The 16,338-nt window shown below is 38.6% G+C and overlaps 1 protein-coding gene across 3 annotated transcripts in view; it reads right to left on the bottom strand.

Moving 5' to 3' along the window:
* Positions 1-16,338, bottom strand: part of POLR3G (RNA polymerase III subunit G) — a 102,197-nt gene that overhangs the window by 25,590 nt on the left and 60,269 nt on the right. The window contains exons 1-3 of one of the 3 annotated variants that reach the window (XM_060635384.3): positions 16,242-16,336; positions 8,093-8,233; positions 5,219-5,348 (exon numbers count right to left, since the gene is read on the bottom strand). In XM_060635384.3, coding sequence (XP_060491367.1) covers positions 5,219-5,348; positions 8,093-8,209 — 247 coding nt within the window. In that variant the 5' untranslated portion in view covers positions 8,210-8,233; positions 16,242-16,336. Of the gene's footprint in view, positions 1-5,218; positions 5,349-8,092; positions 8,234-16,241; positions 16,337-16,338 lie in introns of those variants that run through there. The other 2 variants (XM_060635381.3, XM_060635383.2) reach the window with 2 other exon arrangements.

Raw genomic sequence — 16,338 nt, forward strand, 5'->3', positions numbered from 1 at the left:
AATTATTACAAGTTTTAAAAAGAACTTAAGTACAGTAAACTCAAATTTATGTTCCATTATTTCCCTCGTTTTGAAGGCCATTTTTTTTTTCTTAGAGTGTGTGAGCAGGGGAGAAGGGCAGACGGAGAATTTTTTAACTTTATTTATTTTGAGAGAGAGAGAGTGAGCAGGGGAGTGGCAGAGAGAGAGAGAGAGAGAGAGAGACAGAGAGACAGAGAGACAGAGAGGAAGAGAGATAGAAAATCCCAAGCAGGCTCCATGCTGTCAGCACAGAGCCCGATATGGGGCTCGATCTCGCAAATGGTGAGATCATGACCTAAGCTGAAATCAAGAGTTGGTTGCCATCAACTGATGAATGGATAAAGAAATTGTGGTTTATATACACAATGGAGTACTACGTGGCAATGAGAAAGAATGAAATATGGCCCTTTGTAGCAACATGGATGGAACTGGAGAGTGTTATGCTAAGTGAAATAAGCCATACAGAGAAAGACAGATACCATATGTGTTCACTCTTATGTGGATCCCGAGAAACTTAACAGGAACCCATGGGGGAGGGGAAGGAAAAAAAAAAAAAGAGGTTAGAGTGAGAGAGAGCCAAAGCATAAGAGACTCTTAAAAACTGAGAACAAACTGAGGGTTGATGGGGAGTGGGAGGGAGGGGAGGGTAGGTGATGGGTATTGAAGAGGGCATCTTTTGGGATGAGCACTGGGTGTTGTATGGAAACTAATTTGACAATAAATTTCATATATTAAAAAAAATGAAAAATACATAAAAAATAAATAAAAATTGAATTACTTAAAAAAAAAAAAAAAAGAGTTGGTTGCCTAACTGACTGAGCCACCTGTGTGCCCCAAGAGAGAGAATCTTAAGTAGACTTAAGCCTGATGCAGGGCTCAATCCTATGACCCTGGGATCATGACCTCAGCTAAAATCAAGTATCAGATGCTCAACCAACTGAATCACTCAGGTGCCCCAGCAAGTCTTTTGAATGCTGTTAACTGTGCATCAACTGTGCATTTTAGGAACACATGTACATTTTTCATGTACAACCTTTGAATATATGCATTTCATATATCCTGATTCCAGATTTTAAATACATTTTATTAATAAGTTCTAACTTACTTCTGATTCTTCTCACATTTGCACCATCCAAATGATTCTAGATTAGAAATACATTCTAATAGGTTCCAGAATTGTAAGAAGTGCAATTCTTCTTACACTTTCATCATCAAAATATAGTACTTTAAAAAGCTTTGATAGCTCACATTTGTAATGAAGTGAGAATGGCCCAGCCATCGTCTTTGGTCTATAAGTGTAAAACATTTTCATTATTAAATTTATAATTACTAATTAACATGATCAATCCAACAAACCGTTTCATTCCTACACAACCTATTGCCTTTCGATCATCTTTGTCTTTGCCTTCAGCATGTGTCCAGTCACAAACTACACCAAATAACTTTTGGTACATCAATATAAAAAAAGAAAAATATCATCACATGTCATTTTAACGGACTAGATGTTCCAGGTTCTTATCACAAAATAGTATGTAACGAGGTGCTTTTTAAGAAGAATACCGTATTTCCTTTTTATTCTTAGAGATAGATTGTTTACCCACTGACTCTTGAGTTTGAGAAGATTCATCTAGAATGTTGTCAGATGAAGACTCAGTTTGAGATTTTACTTATACAACGATTTCATGATCATCGTTGGTGCCCAAGGAATTACTGCCTCTACATTCATCTTTTTTGTCTAGTGATTGTGTCACATCTTCCCCTGTCAATTTTCTTCTCTGCACCATTATGGGCAGAAAATGAACAATTCTGAATTCTCAATTGCATTTTATGAAAGCTAAAACAAAAACAAAACAACCACAAAGACAAGAGTCTCTCTAGACTTCTTTTCTTTTTAGATCTTCTTAAACATTACTATAATACTTTGGGCAACACAATAGAAACACGGAAAGATAATGCGACCGTGCTGACTTATTTCAATGCTGTACCATCCTTCCGTGCAACTTCACCATTTTTCCATTTTGTTTCTGATGTTTTAGTCTCTTTTTCCCAGGGTAGTGGGGGATAACTGATGAGTAATGATGAAAGAATATCTGTGCTGATAAAACAGCAAAATGTTTACAGATGAAGGAAAAGTGAAATCACTAAGATTCCAAAACGTATTTAAATTTATAAAAGGATCCAATGAGCTGATACGGTAATGCTCAGATAAAATGAGTTTTGTTTTTTTTTTTTAATGAATTCTCTTTGTTTTTTAGAAGATCTCTATTAAAAAATAAAAGTTATGGGGGCGCCTGGGTGGATCAGTTGGTTAAGTGACTGACTCTTGATTTCAGCTCAGGTCATGATCTCACGGTTTGTGGGTTCGAGCCCTGAGCTGGGTTCCACACAGAGCATGGAGCCTGCTTGGTATTCTCTCTCTTTCTCTTTCTCTCTCTTTCTCACTCTCTCTCTCTCTGCCCCACCTCTGCTCATGCTCTCTTGCTCACTCTCTTTCAAAATAAACAAATAAACTTAAAAAAAATTAAAGTTATGAATATCACTGCTCAAAAATAAACTCCAGCAGTGCCTGAGTGGCTCAGTTGGTCAAGCATCGGACTCTGGATTTTGGTTCAGGTCATGATCTTGCAGTTCATGGGTTCGAGCCCCACATCGGGCTCTGCACTGGCAGCATAGAGCCTGCTTGGGATTCTCTTTCTGCCTCTCCCTTGCTCACTTTCTTTCTCTCTCTCAAAATAAATAAACAAACATTACAAGAAAATCAAAAATCAAAATAGGGGGCTCATGGACCCTGATGGCACATTGACAGTTAACAAAAACCAAACTCCATTTATTCAACAGCAGATCTTGTGGCCATATTGCAGGTAAATGTTATGATTTCCATTAAGCTTTTGAAGTTCTAAAAATGGCTTACAGAATGATCGCCACTGTCACTCCTGTTTCTACCTCAGAGGACCCCAGTAATGCAGGAACCCGAGCTGGGAACAATTGGATCAGATGCTCTCTATATACCCTTGCAGCTACAATTCATTAAAATAATAATATCGGTGTTTTTCTTTTATTACAAAAATAATAACTTTCCTTATAAAGAAAATACCAATCATTTCTATAATTCTACCCGAAAGCATTATAAACAAATTGTGAAAACATCACGATAAGATATATTTTTATTCTATGTCCTCAGTTCTTTGTGATTTCAATGCCCTGAGCCACTAGCCACAAGGTTATCAGGAAACCCAGAGATCTCCTACCCTCATTTAGTTCTTTACATTAATTCCTAAGTCTCTCTTTCTTAAAGCATATAGGTGATGAGTGATGGGAGAAGGCTGATAAAGGTACAGTGATAGAACACCATCCAGAATGTAGCTTCCTCTGACAGACGCATACTGCTGTTCAGTCTGGCCAATTCTTTCTCATTTATGGTGTGCAGAGTACATAAACATTATGTGTGTATATATGTATATATGTGTATTTATTATATTAACCTATATTCATGCATATGTATGTATATATTTTAAAAAACATTTTCAACTGTAGTTTTTTAAAATACATTACATCAGAAAAGAAAGGTAAACATGAAGATTTTGAAGGAGAATATACTTGTATCAATTTGGAAAATCCTATAGAAGTGTTTTTTTCCAGAAAGAAACAGAAACGATTCCTTGTATTTTTAAATACGTTCTGTAGTCATCAAAGATAAAGAGCCTCTTAATCCAGGTACAAGCCAACCACTCCCAGAAACCAGCAATGAAATTGTGTTCCCTGTTTAAAAGACTCCCAGGTATGTTTTAATGATATGATATACTTGCAAATTAGACCTATGCTTTAATAATGACCACATTTAGTTAAGTCTGTTCCATACTCTAGAAAAAACAATAATTTTTAAAAGATTAAAGTATACCCTACACTATAATTTTTTCTAATAAGAATGTTTATTAGTTCATTTAATCTTTTTAAAAATCTTTACAATTAGAGCTTTAATTTCATTTTTGAACTCAGATAGATAAAAGCATGTAACATAATCATGAAAGTAAAAAAAATCTGCACTTTTGAGATAAAAATATACCTTTCTAAACCACTATATAAACTTGAAGCAGCTACGTTTGAAAAATAAATAAACTTGTCTAAAATGCTTCTTATAATTATAAGCACATGTAATATTACTATATAAGACTTTCTTTTTGACTCTTAGCCAGTTCTAAGTCTTTTAGAGAGGGAGAAAATGGAATGCATTTTTAATACTAATGGAATGAGATGATACTATATGAATTTCTCATGCTTTAATGATGTTGTTTTGGGAACTCAAGGATGATATTGATCTCTCTAATTTCAACATTCGAGGGCAGAAACTGAAAATCAATACAGACCTAATGTGCTAAATAACTACTCAGGAATGGGCTCTCTTCCTCTAAAACCACTTCCCACTCCCTCTCTGAGACTTTCAAGCCTTCTCCAATGGTAATTTCTCCTCTCTGTCCTTGGCATAACCAAGGAGTACACCCTTTATGTTTTCTTATGTACAAATCATAAGTCAAAAATATATCTATGGCTTCTAAAAGTTTTCACCAAAATATTAAATAATCATATTTAATTTTAAATACATTTTAAATTTAATATTAGATACAAAAAATTTATGTGTAAGGATAACCATTGCATTATATACACATATGAGCAAAAAACTAGAAAACACTTTAAATCTAACAGCAGAGAACTACGTACAATTAATAATGTTATATACAGATCATGGAATACCACATAATGATTAAAAATCTAATTTTCCAAGAATATTGAGGACATGTGAACATGCTAATAACATGCTATTGGGTAAAAAAGGAAGATGCAAAGAATCCAATTTTATAAAAACCATACACATGCAAAAGAAAAAAATCTAGAATGTATAATAAAATATTAATAGATCTCTAGCCATAAGCATTAGAGGTGATTTTTACTTTTTACTATTTCTGTTTTTTGTAATTTTCACCAAGCCTATGAAATTTCTATTAAAAGGTAATTTTAAAAATAAAATATCAGAAAGTTTAAAATACATTTTCTGTTGAATCAACAGAACTATGCTCTTTTATGGTAGTTGATAATTTCTGATGTAACTAAATCAATCAGCACCAAATTACTCTCTGTCTTGTACACAAACACTGTCTTGTCTGTACACATTCAACCACATAACCAAAGGGTCCAAACCCACCTTGTTTTTCTTCAGGTGTTTCTAAATAATAAGGCATCCTTTTCATAGTTTCTCTCAACTCCTGTTTCAATGCCAGCATGTATTCTTCGCCCTCTCCTGCTTTCAGTGGCACCGGTTTATAATCTGTATCCTGTTTAAAAGACAATGTGTGTGTATGTGTGTGTGCCTTTTTAATAAAATAAGTTTCTTAACATCCTTTTTGTCTATAATCTGGAAAATTTCATTTTTATTGAAAAACTACATTTCCCAGGTACTAAGTTTTACAATCAACTGAAAAGACGTTGAGCTTTTGGAATCTATTTAACTTTTTAGCCTATTTCCTACTTTGCTCTCATTTTAGACAGTAGGAAAGATTCTTAATTTTCCTACTGACCACACCAAGTATTTTGTTATATAGTCTGTTGACTGTGATTACATGTTTTAGAAGTCAAGGCACCCAAATGAGAGTAACTGCTTTAGTCCCCTAGTAACCTCAATTAGTAGTGGTGGTATTGGTGGGAGAAGTAGCATTTAAAAAAAAAAAAAAAAAAAAAAAAAAAAAAAAGATTAAAAGTAGCAGTTATCATGTACAAGTGGTTACTCTGACCAGGATGTCCTCATCACTCAACATCCACGATCCCACTTAAAGTATCATCAGTACTTCCCCTTTTACAGTAAATAAACTGAGACGTGAACAATCTATAAGCTCATAAACCATGTAAATGACAAAGCGGGAGTTTGAATCTACATCTTCAATTTTATAAAATTACACACATGCACACATAGGTATATATGTTCATGAAATACATATATTTATTAAAAAGTGGGGTCTCAGGGTATGTAGTAAAAGACATTTCTAAAAGAAAAAGACATTTCTGGTATCAGAACTACGTACAGGGTACATTTTCAAAATTTCACTCTGAGTTTATTCATTCATTCTACAGCTATTTATTGGGTGCTTACTATAAGCTAGACATGGCTAGACAATAAGAGATACCATGATGAACTGGTCAAACTTCTTGCCCTTAGGGAACTTACATACTAGAAGAGAAAAATACAAGAAATAAGTAAACAATGAGGAAATATGCAATTTGAGGTAGCGATAAGTGTCATAAAAAAAGTAAGGCTGGGTAGAACAAAGTGTGACTGACAGAATACACGGAGGTTGGAAGTAGTTGGTCTAGACAGGGTAAGCACACAGGACCTCTCAGGAAATCACATCTGAGTACTGCTCCGGAAAAAATTAGGAAGTCATCATGCAGACTTGGGAATAGATGGCTTCAGCCACGGAAACTGGCAGAGGAAAAGGCCTGAGAGAACAAGGAGGCCATGATGGCTAAGAAGCGAGAAGGACAGTGGTAGCAAGAGTCAGAGAGACACCAGCAAGGCCATATCAAACACAGCCAGTTTGCCAGCATCAAGGAATTTCAATTTTATTCCAACTATACAACAACACAGTATGTACTAATATTTCCAGTGTTTAGAAGTAACCTCACACATGGAGAAGAGTTGTTTTCAAGGAAATCAATGTATAAAGTGATTGACATAATGCACAAACGTGAGGTATCTGTCATTGTTCCAGGCTATACTAAATATCAGAAAGGCAAAATATCAAGAGCAAAAAGTAGAGACTCCCTGTGTAAGACATCTAGATCCCTAGATACATTTGTCCAGCGTCCTCTACTTACACAAATCATTCGACAAAAGACTTTTCCCTTCTGAAATAGGGGAGAAACTGCTGGATCGAAGGGTATCTGGTCATTTATGAGTTTTTCATTTTTTATATTGCAGCACATACACATCTGGAAATGTAAGCTCAGGTTTCAAACTAAATGTAAAGTGAAAGCCTTAAATTAAACATTATGCCAATTAGGTTTACAGCATACTCATTAGATTTAAAAGCAACACTAAATGTAGCAGGAACAACTAGATTTTGAGAAACAGCAACAAAACTCAAACTGACTTTAATAAAATAGAGAAATAAGCAAAAACCAAAAACAGCCGAGTGGGGAATCAAAGGCAAAACGGTACACTAGGGAGCAAAATCAAATTCTGTAGATACAAGATGAGAAGAAAATCATTAAGTGAAAGTCTAGTAGACTGAGGACCACTAGGGAGCAGTGTAAAACCTAACCTTTTAAAAATATTATTATTTTTTTTTAATTTTTTTTTTTTTTAACGTTTATTTATTTTTGAGACAGAAAGAGAGCATGAACAGGGGAGGGGCAGAGAGAGACGGAGACACAGAATCTGAAACAGGCTCCAGGCTCTGAGCTGTCAGCACAGAGCCCGACGCGGGGCTTGAACTCATGGACTGTGAGATCATGACCTGAGCCGAAGTCGGATGCCCAACCGACCAAGCCACCCAGGCGCCCCTAAAAATATTATTTTGAGGGGCTGGGAGACATCATGATCTCACAGCTCGTGCAGTCGAGCCCCACGTCACACTCTGCTAACAGCACAGAGTCTGCTTGGGATTCTCTCCCACTCTCCCTCTCTCTCTGCCCCACCCCTGCTTGCCTTCATTCTCTCTCTCTCTGCCAAAATAAATAAATAAACAAACATTAAAAAAATTTAAAAAACAAAATATTATTTTGGTATTGGAATACATCAAAAATAGCAACAGAAGAAGTAGGAAATGAAAAAATTCTTTCTTAGTTCATGTTGTACTGAATGTATTCACATCAAGTTGTATACAGTTTCTTTGTTTTTAGAAGGCAGTGTAAAAATTAGAAGAGGTTCAGGGAAGAACAGTGGCCGTGAAGCACACTCTCTTTTACTTTCTTACACTTAAGATATTCTAAGGATGTTATATCTTCAGTCCTGTGCAGAATTTTAATTTTCTTTGAAAGATGAAAAAACCAGCTATGAGAAATCTGCTGTTAATGTACTTACAGGAAATAGTGGGGGTGGTTTCAGGACTACATCGGGTAGCTTTTCACCTCTGCCAAATCCAACTGCCTCAATATTAAAGGTGTAAGCTGCACGTCCGCGTCCTTTGTTCCCAGCCATCAGAACTAGTTATACCAGCAAATTCTGAAAGACATCACATAAAAAAAAAGGAAATCAACATTTTAAAGCAGAATATAAAACTCTGTCCCTTAAGTAGCATGGCTAATGGAAAATACTTCTGGAAAGCAAAACTTGTAAAGAAATAATAAACATACGCTAAACTGATTTCTGAACTCCTCACATCTACTCAGGTCTGGCAGGTGACATGATGATGGCCTCAATTACCTCACCAGGCCCTGGGTGAACAGCTGACCCTGGGTCCCCTTTGAGATGCTGCCCAGGCCACTGCACACAGCCAGTTGATGCAATTCTCTCCACCCCTCTGTGATTTGGCATCAAGATTTCAGACATATGTAAAAAGTGTGGACAAGGAAAGGTCTGGCTGATGAAGACAGACCACCCAGCTTTCTCATTCAGCTTGAAGACTACCACGAGTCATATACACTTTAGATTTTTAAATGATAAAAAAAAACATCTGAAATAGTTAAATTAAAGGTAAGATAAACCTGTACTCTTTTCAACTTTGGCCACAGTAGAAATGTCACATACTCAAGTTCTCTACTGAACTTGTGAATTGTCTGAAACAGGATTGATCTCTACAGTGTGAGAACTGAGCTGGCAGTATATTAACAGGGATCCCTATACCAAGGCTCTGTCACTACAAGAGTGCAGTTGACTGTCGTGGTGATTATGACACACATCCTCTAAGTCTCTTTTCCCACTGATAATACTGTGTATCAATCCTGCAAGTCCAAGAAAACAGCAATATATCCTCTCCTACCGACTTAACAGTTCCCCTTCCTTTCTTTCCTTACCGTTATTTTTTGAAAAACTGAGGTCATTTCCTATACAATGCTTCTCCAAATTTAAGGCACACGAGAATTACCTAGGAATCTTGTTAAAATGCAGATTCTGATTCAGCTGGCTGAGAACCTGCATTTCTAACAAGCTCTCTGGGATTATCCATGCTACTGGTATGCGGGCCACTGTTTGAAAGTAGCAAGGTTGTAACATTCTCCCATTTCCGAATTTGAGGAACTGAATACATGAAATGCAGTATAACACATTCCTCTTCGTTGTATTTTCTATTTTCTAAATAGGTGAACTAGAGGCTTACTCAAATTTGAGTTTAATCTTTTACAAGGACACTTAAAAGAGTTGCTCTGTTCCTCCTATTGCATCACATCAGGATGCAAACAAAACCAATCTCTCTTTCTTTCTCTCCCTTTCTCTCTCTCACTGATGTTCTCTGGTCAGTGGGTTCAGGTGCTAGCAGTCTGTTTCATCTAGCAAACAGTTCCCCATCACTTTCCACCTAATGATGTCAGCAGCCATCGATGATCGTAGCCTAGATTCATTATTCCATTATGGGCTGTAATTTTATTCTTTCTGTATCTACTAATTGGAATTCTATCATGACTGAATTTCCTCATTCACTATTTAGCTACAATGAAGCATAAGTTGTAGAGGAAAGGTACCTATTCTAATACCCAAGCTCATTCCATGTGTCCACACTAAAAGAGAGGAGGATATCTAAATGGCCATGTTTCATTGCTGAGTCACTCAAGTATATGCTGAGCCTGCAGAAAGCAGGTCTTCCAAGTATGAAAACTGCTGAGCAAAAAGACACACTCACTCTAAGAAATGAATTGTGAGAGCCCTGTAGGCATGGTCAAGACCACTGGGCTTAATTCCAGTCTGGGATTTGCCCACAAGTAAAGATGAACAATTCCAGGCATTTCCCAAACTTGCCTGATCATGAGAACTGGCCAGAAAACTTGTTAAATATACATATCGAATCCTATGCAATCTTCAAGTATTCAAACCTACACCAGAATCTTTGGAGGTGGGCTCTGAGAAACAGTTGGGAAAACTCACCCTAAGAAGAGAGTATGTCAGCTACCATTGTTTGATGGAAAATCCCTTGAGAAATACCAGACGCTGGAGCCTCTAAACTTCCGTATTTATCAAGTACCTTTGGATGTATAAACTGGTATCATTAATGAATGGATTGCCCTTGGCAGAAAAATCAATCCTAGCTCTTGAGACACCCTCAATGATTACATGGCCTTCTGGCCTACAAATCCATCTCTTTTTAGTTTCGCTATTATGAGTCAGTTCTCCTGTACCTACAGAAGCTGCCAAATTAATTTTCTTCTCTTGGAGAGCTGAGAGGTACTTCTTGGACTCCAGTAACTGTCTCATAGGGAAAATGGCTCACAAGTGAGGCCTAAGCATCAATCTCTGGTATCCTCTGAGTCAACCACTGCCATGTTCTTCTTTCACCCTCCCAAACTGCTTGAATGAAAGGTTTTTTATAAGCAGCTTTCCCCATTTCCTTATTATCCCAATCTTCCTCTACTTCATATAGGCCAATTTCATTGAGTCATTCATTCAACCAATATTGAGTATTCCAGGCACTATGGCAGGACCCATGAATAAAACCATGTCCCTGTACTAAGGGCAAGTATTTCAGTGGCTCAAAGAACACAAACATGTAAACAAATAAATGTGTAACATAATAGTATGTATTCTTGCTGTGGGTTGAATTGTGTCTCCCTCCTACCCACCCCGTACCTGTGAATGTATGACCTTCCTTATTTGGAAATAAAATCTTTCCTGCAGATGTAATCAAATTAAGATGAGGTCATAGTGAATCAGGGTGAGCCCTCTTCCAATGATGGGTGTCTTTCTAAGAGGGAAATGTGGACAGAGAGAAACACACACAGAGGGAAAACACCATGTGAAGATGGGAGGCAGAGACTGGGATGCTGCAGCTGCAAGTCAAGAATACCAAAGAGTGCCAGGAAGCACTGCAAGCTAGGAGAGGCCTGGAACAAATTCTCCCTCAGAGCCTCTGGAAAGAACGAACCCTGCCCACACCTTGATTTCACCTTGTTTTCAGACTTTGGGCCACCAGAACTGAGAGAGAATAAATATCGGCTATTTGAAGTCGCCCAATTAGTGGTAAAATGTTATAGCAGCCCTAGAAACTCATCAACACAGCTCTTGAAAAAAAATAAATGATGGCAAGGGGACAGAGAATAATAAAGGGGTATGTTAGCTTTTCACACAAGGAAGGTCTTTCTGTGGAGGATAAATCTGAGCACCATGCCGGAGAAGGCCTGTAAGCCACAAGATAAGGGGATAAGGTAGACACGGCTGCACAGAGAAGGAGGAACAAGTGCAGAGAAAGAAGCCAAATGCTGGGAGTGTGTGAGGAATGAGAAGGCCATGTCCCTGGCAAGGAGTAAGGAACAAGAAGAGGCAGGTCAGGGCCGGATTTTGCGGAGCCCTGTGTGAGTTGAGGTAAAGGGTTTGGCTTTTTACCTCACTTGTGATGGGAACTGGTTTCACAAAAATGTTGAAATGCAAAGGTCCCAATGGCTCCCAAGAGCAAAATCCACTGGCATTTTGTCCTCATTCATGTCTTGGACTTCCAAAGCACATGACTTGCTATGGCCTCCTCCCTTTTGAAATTCTCTCCTTCCTAGGCTTTATTAAAACTCTGGGTTTTTTTTTGTTGTTATTGGCTACTTCTCTTCTTAAACCTCCTAAATATGGATTTCCTTAAGGCTCAATCTTTGGTCTTCTGCTTTTTTTTTTTTGGTCTTCAGAAAACACACCCGCACGCAGGGTTTGATGACCTCTCCCATACTATTATCTCCAACACTGACCTTTGTCTTGAGTTTCAGCCCATGTTCCCACTATCAAAAGAATATTTGGAAAGCACTTTAAACTTAAAATACTGAGGTCATCTTCCCCCTACACCAACTGGCTTGCCTTTTAGGTATTATGTCCCTGCTTCTAACCACAGAATGTTATTTTCCCAGTCACCAACACTTGATGACTTGGAGTGCATCAATATTGATTCCTCACTCTGTTCTACCCCTCCTATCGAATCAGTCACCTAATTCTTCCTTCAAAATGTCCCTTCATTTCCATTTCCTCTACCATAATCCAGTTTAACCTCTTTCTACATCACTTTTGAGTGACTGCAAGTTTTGTGGTATCCCTTGTTCTTCCTATTTGTTTTAATTTATTCTTCCACATTATTCATCCTAAGGCATAGTTCTGATCATGTCGGTCTTCTCATCTTCCCTCTTCGCTACAGGATTAAATCCAAACTTCCTACCCAAGTATTCAGGGCCCTTTTAAGATGCCCGCACTCCTGACTCCTTGTATCATCATGTCTTGTTTACCATTCTCTCCACTACAATCTACCCCATTTTCCTCCCTGCTTAACAGTAGCCCCTTTCACCTGAAGATCCAGTCTAAGTCCAGTCTCCTTGATACCCTTATAGAAGAATATTAGCTGTATCCTCTTACATATTCACCTTCCTTGACCTCTACTTTTGTTCAGGACTTTACCATCTCTAACACAGAACAAATAAATTCCCATTGCCAGCCTCCCACTTTCAACCCACTCTCCAGTCATCTCTCTAGAACATAAACCTCGATGTGTCACTCTCCTTACCTAACAAAATCCACAGCAGTTGCTTCACCCCACTTCGCTCTTGTAAAGATCCTCCAATAAAATAAGTGCATTTTAAAAAATTGAGGTGTTACATATAGCTACTCTTCAATTTTAGAAGAAATAGAGACAATGCACCTTTTGGGAAATGGGCCTTTTCCAAAGGCAAGGAGTTTCACTTATGTTTTATTTATTTCTTTGGCCGTATTAACAGAGATTTTATATCCCCACTGTCTAGCACAGTGCTCTCTATATAGCAACAGCTCCACAATTAATGTTAAGCTCTCTTTCCTTCTCTTTCTTTTCCTTCCTCTCTTCTTTCCTTCCTTTCTTTCATATGGTGTCATGAGCAAAATCTACCCAAAGAAGTACAATTCAGTCAGCCTACTATTAACATTGTTGTTTTCTTTTAAACTTCCAGAACTATAAAGTTGGAGACCTGGAAGTACACTAGAAGCATCAGAATGTACAAACAAAACTCAGGCTTCATACCAGAACAACAAAATCAGAATCTTTGGAGATGGGATTCAGGCATTAGGACTTTTCAAAGCATTCCCAGAGTTTACAGCATATAGCGTAAATTAAGATCCACTGCTTTCTGGGGTGCCTGGGTGGCTCAGTATGTTAAGCAACTGACTTCAGATCAGGTCATGGTCTTGTGGTTCAAGTCATGTGTCAGGTTCTGTGCTAACAGCTCAGAACCTGGAGCCTGCTTCTGATTCTGAGACTCCTTCTCTTTTGCCCCTCACGCTCACACTCTGTCTCTCTGTCTCTCAAAAATAAATATGGTTAAAAAAATTTTTTAAAGAACCACTGCTTCCTATTAAACTTCACATTTTGTAAAAGAGGAAAGTGAAGCCCTGAGAGGTTAGTTGATTGCCTAAAGGCACACAGTTAATTTCTAACAAAGACAAAACTGGGTTAAAGCCTCAGGTACCTTTCCATTCTCCATTCATCCACATTACACTACCTGAAACACATTCCCAGGCTAATTGAACACTTTTTTAATCCCACAGATACTTTTATTAATCTTTACAAGGAAGTGAATTAGCAATGGCAAAATTAACTGACTTTCAAAGTATAAAATCAGAAGCATCATCCTTCTATTTTGGATTCCTGAAATCCTGAAAATTCCTGTTCAGAACTGTTCTGAGCTGGTTTGATGGGTGTTGTTCAAACATCCAAGAGCTGAAATGCAAAGTCCATTCTGTTTGACTGTAGAGACAACACTACGTCACAGGCTGAGGTAATATCTGAAGTTCCTCCTAGTGCTAACATTTTACGAGTTGTGATTGTGGCCTAAATGCGTTGTCTTCCACATCTCACACTGCCCCTTGTACATAGTGGCTACGTGAATGAATGTACAATCTGATGTAAGTAGGCATGGAAGCTGGGGGAGGCACGAAAAGACAGGTCACAGCATCTTTCCTGATAAATGACACCTCAATTGTCCCAGTCAGAACCTGATAGTCATGCTGTCCTCCTCTCCACCTTCCTTGATACCCTTATAGAAGAATATTGGCTGTATCCTCTTACATATTCACCTTCCTTGACCTCTGCTTTTGTTCAGGACTTTACCATCTCTAACACAGAACAAATAAATTCCCATTGCCAGCCTCCCACTTTCAACCCACTCTCCAGTCACCTCTCTAGAACATAAACCTTGATGTGTCACTCTCCTTACCTAACAAAGCTTTGAGTCTAACTCTCTGTCTCTTGCCCCCTACACACCACACTCTAGCCACTCTCTACTCTGCTACATCAGCTCTTGCATGTAGCATTCCTTCTGCCTGGAATGCCTTCCTCCCGCATCCAACTACGCAACGCCTGGCACCATTTAAGATGCTGTGCAAATGACACCTCTCTGTGACCATTTTCTCTACCCAACAAGGAGACAGATCTCTCCCTTGTCTGTTTCCCAAGTACTACAGTGCTTTTATTACCCTTTTAAAGATCATGTTGTGATTGCCAGTTCTTGTCTGTCTCTCCAGTAAGCCCTTCATTTAACTATTCATCAAGTATTTATTAAGCACCCTCTGTGTCAGACCATCTTCTGCACACTGGGAATATAGCAGTGAACAAAACAAAGTTTCTGCTCTTGTGGAGCTCATAGTCTAGCACAGGAAATGGAAAGAACCATGTCGAGAACTAAGAAAATATGGACATCCAAGGGAGTGTGATACAAGCAGATGGATCTGTAAATATGAAGGCCTCCTTGAAGACTTACATTTCCATGCTCTATCACTTACCAGAGCCTGGCAAAAGTCCAACAAATACTGGGTGAATTATTGCTGAGCTCATGGCCTAGTAAGGATATCTCTCCATTTCTCCTACAGCGGTTTCCCTCTGCCTATGGGAAAAATGTCTAAACTACAGAAAGCTCTGTACTTCCCAGCTGAGAGCATCCTGACAAACAGTGGTCTTTTAAGCCCTGCTCAAATGCTACTCTTCAATAATCCTTTTCATCTGTATCCTTATAGCACCTAGTTTTTACTTCCTCTGTCGTATATACACCATACTGTTTTATATTGCAAATAGGTGTGCATAAATATCATCTTCCCTCAAATTCTTGAGAACGCAAATCATGACTTATTTTTCTTTTCTTTTTTTTTTTTCCACTCAATACTATTCTCACAGATCATCTAGCTCAGGGACCTGCATGTAAGGACAGCCCCAAACAGTGGCTGAAGATTAGGAAAATATTCAGAAAAGCTACATCTCCACCAAAGGTTTTTAGGAGTGTAGGAGAGGACAGTACATCTCTCCTACGAAGGTTTATTAGTAGCTGCCACAATAAGGGTTTTCATAATTACTTTTTACAAAGCTAGCTCATGGGTTTCTTTATAATTAATCAAGTTCTCCAGGGAATTTTTGAAGCCTAACTTGATGTTTCAATAGCTGGGAGGTGCTAGGTGGATACAGGGATCTGGTGTTCATAGTGGGGGTGATTTATATGGCGGGCTGGGCCACACCCAGATATTATCCACGTTTTCTGTTCTCACAAGGTGCGACTGCCTCCACCTTTACTTAGTTGAGCCTTTTCTACCAACTTTCTTTGCTCTCTTTCAAGAGCTGACAAACTAACCCCCCCCCCCCAAAATGGAGGGTAGGGGAAGGAATACAGAATTTCATTTTTTATAAGAGCATTAAGACGTTATTAACAACCCTTCTCCCCACGATACAGGTTAAAGTGCCAAGAGTTAAGAAAACATACTGAATAGTCTGTCCATAGCAGCAAGTCTGCGGCAATGACTCGTGCCTGAACCAATCACATAGTCCCCAGATTTGAAAATCTACCATCAGTTACAGCATAAATCCTCTTCTAACTCACTGCAAACAGTCCAGGAAGTGGAGCCTCGTTAAGATCGGAAAAGGGCGGTTTTCAAAGATTTTGAAGGGATTAGAAGGGAAAGGTAAAGCTATCTCCCAACTACCCTCAATCCTGAAGCGCTTTATTGAATCTCCACCTCTGACTTCCCCCACCTTCTCCATGTGCCCCTTTAACTTCTCTCTACCCTCTCCATCGCCTCCCAACCCCTCAATTGCTCCCTCTGTTACCTGCTGTCTCGAGGCTTGGGTAAAACTGTGCACCCAAAGTGCCGGCCGGCAAGGAAGGGGTGCACACAGAAGGCGCGAGCGCTGGGACACCGGTTCC

The sequence above is a fragment of the Panthera onca genome, chromosome A1, assembly GCF_046562875.1.
Source record: "Panthera onca isolate mPanOnc1 chromosome A1, mPanOnc1 haplotype 2, whole genome shotgun sequence".
NCBI lineage: Eukaryota > Metazoa > Chordata > Mammalia > Carnivora > Felidae > Panthera > Panthera onca.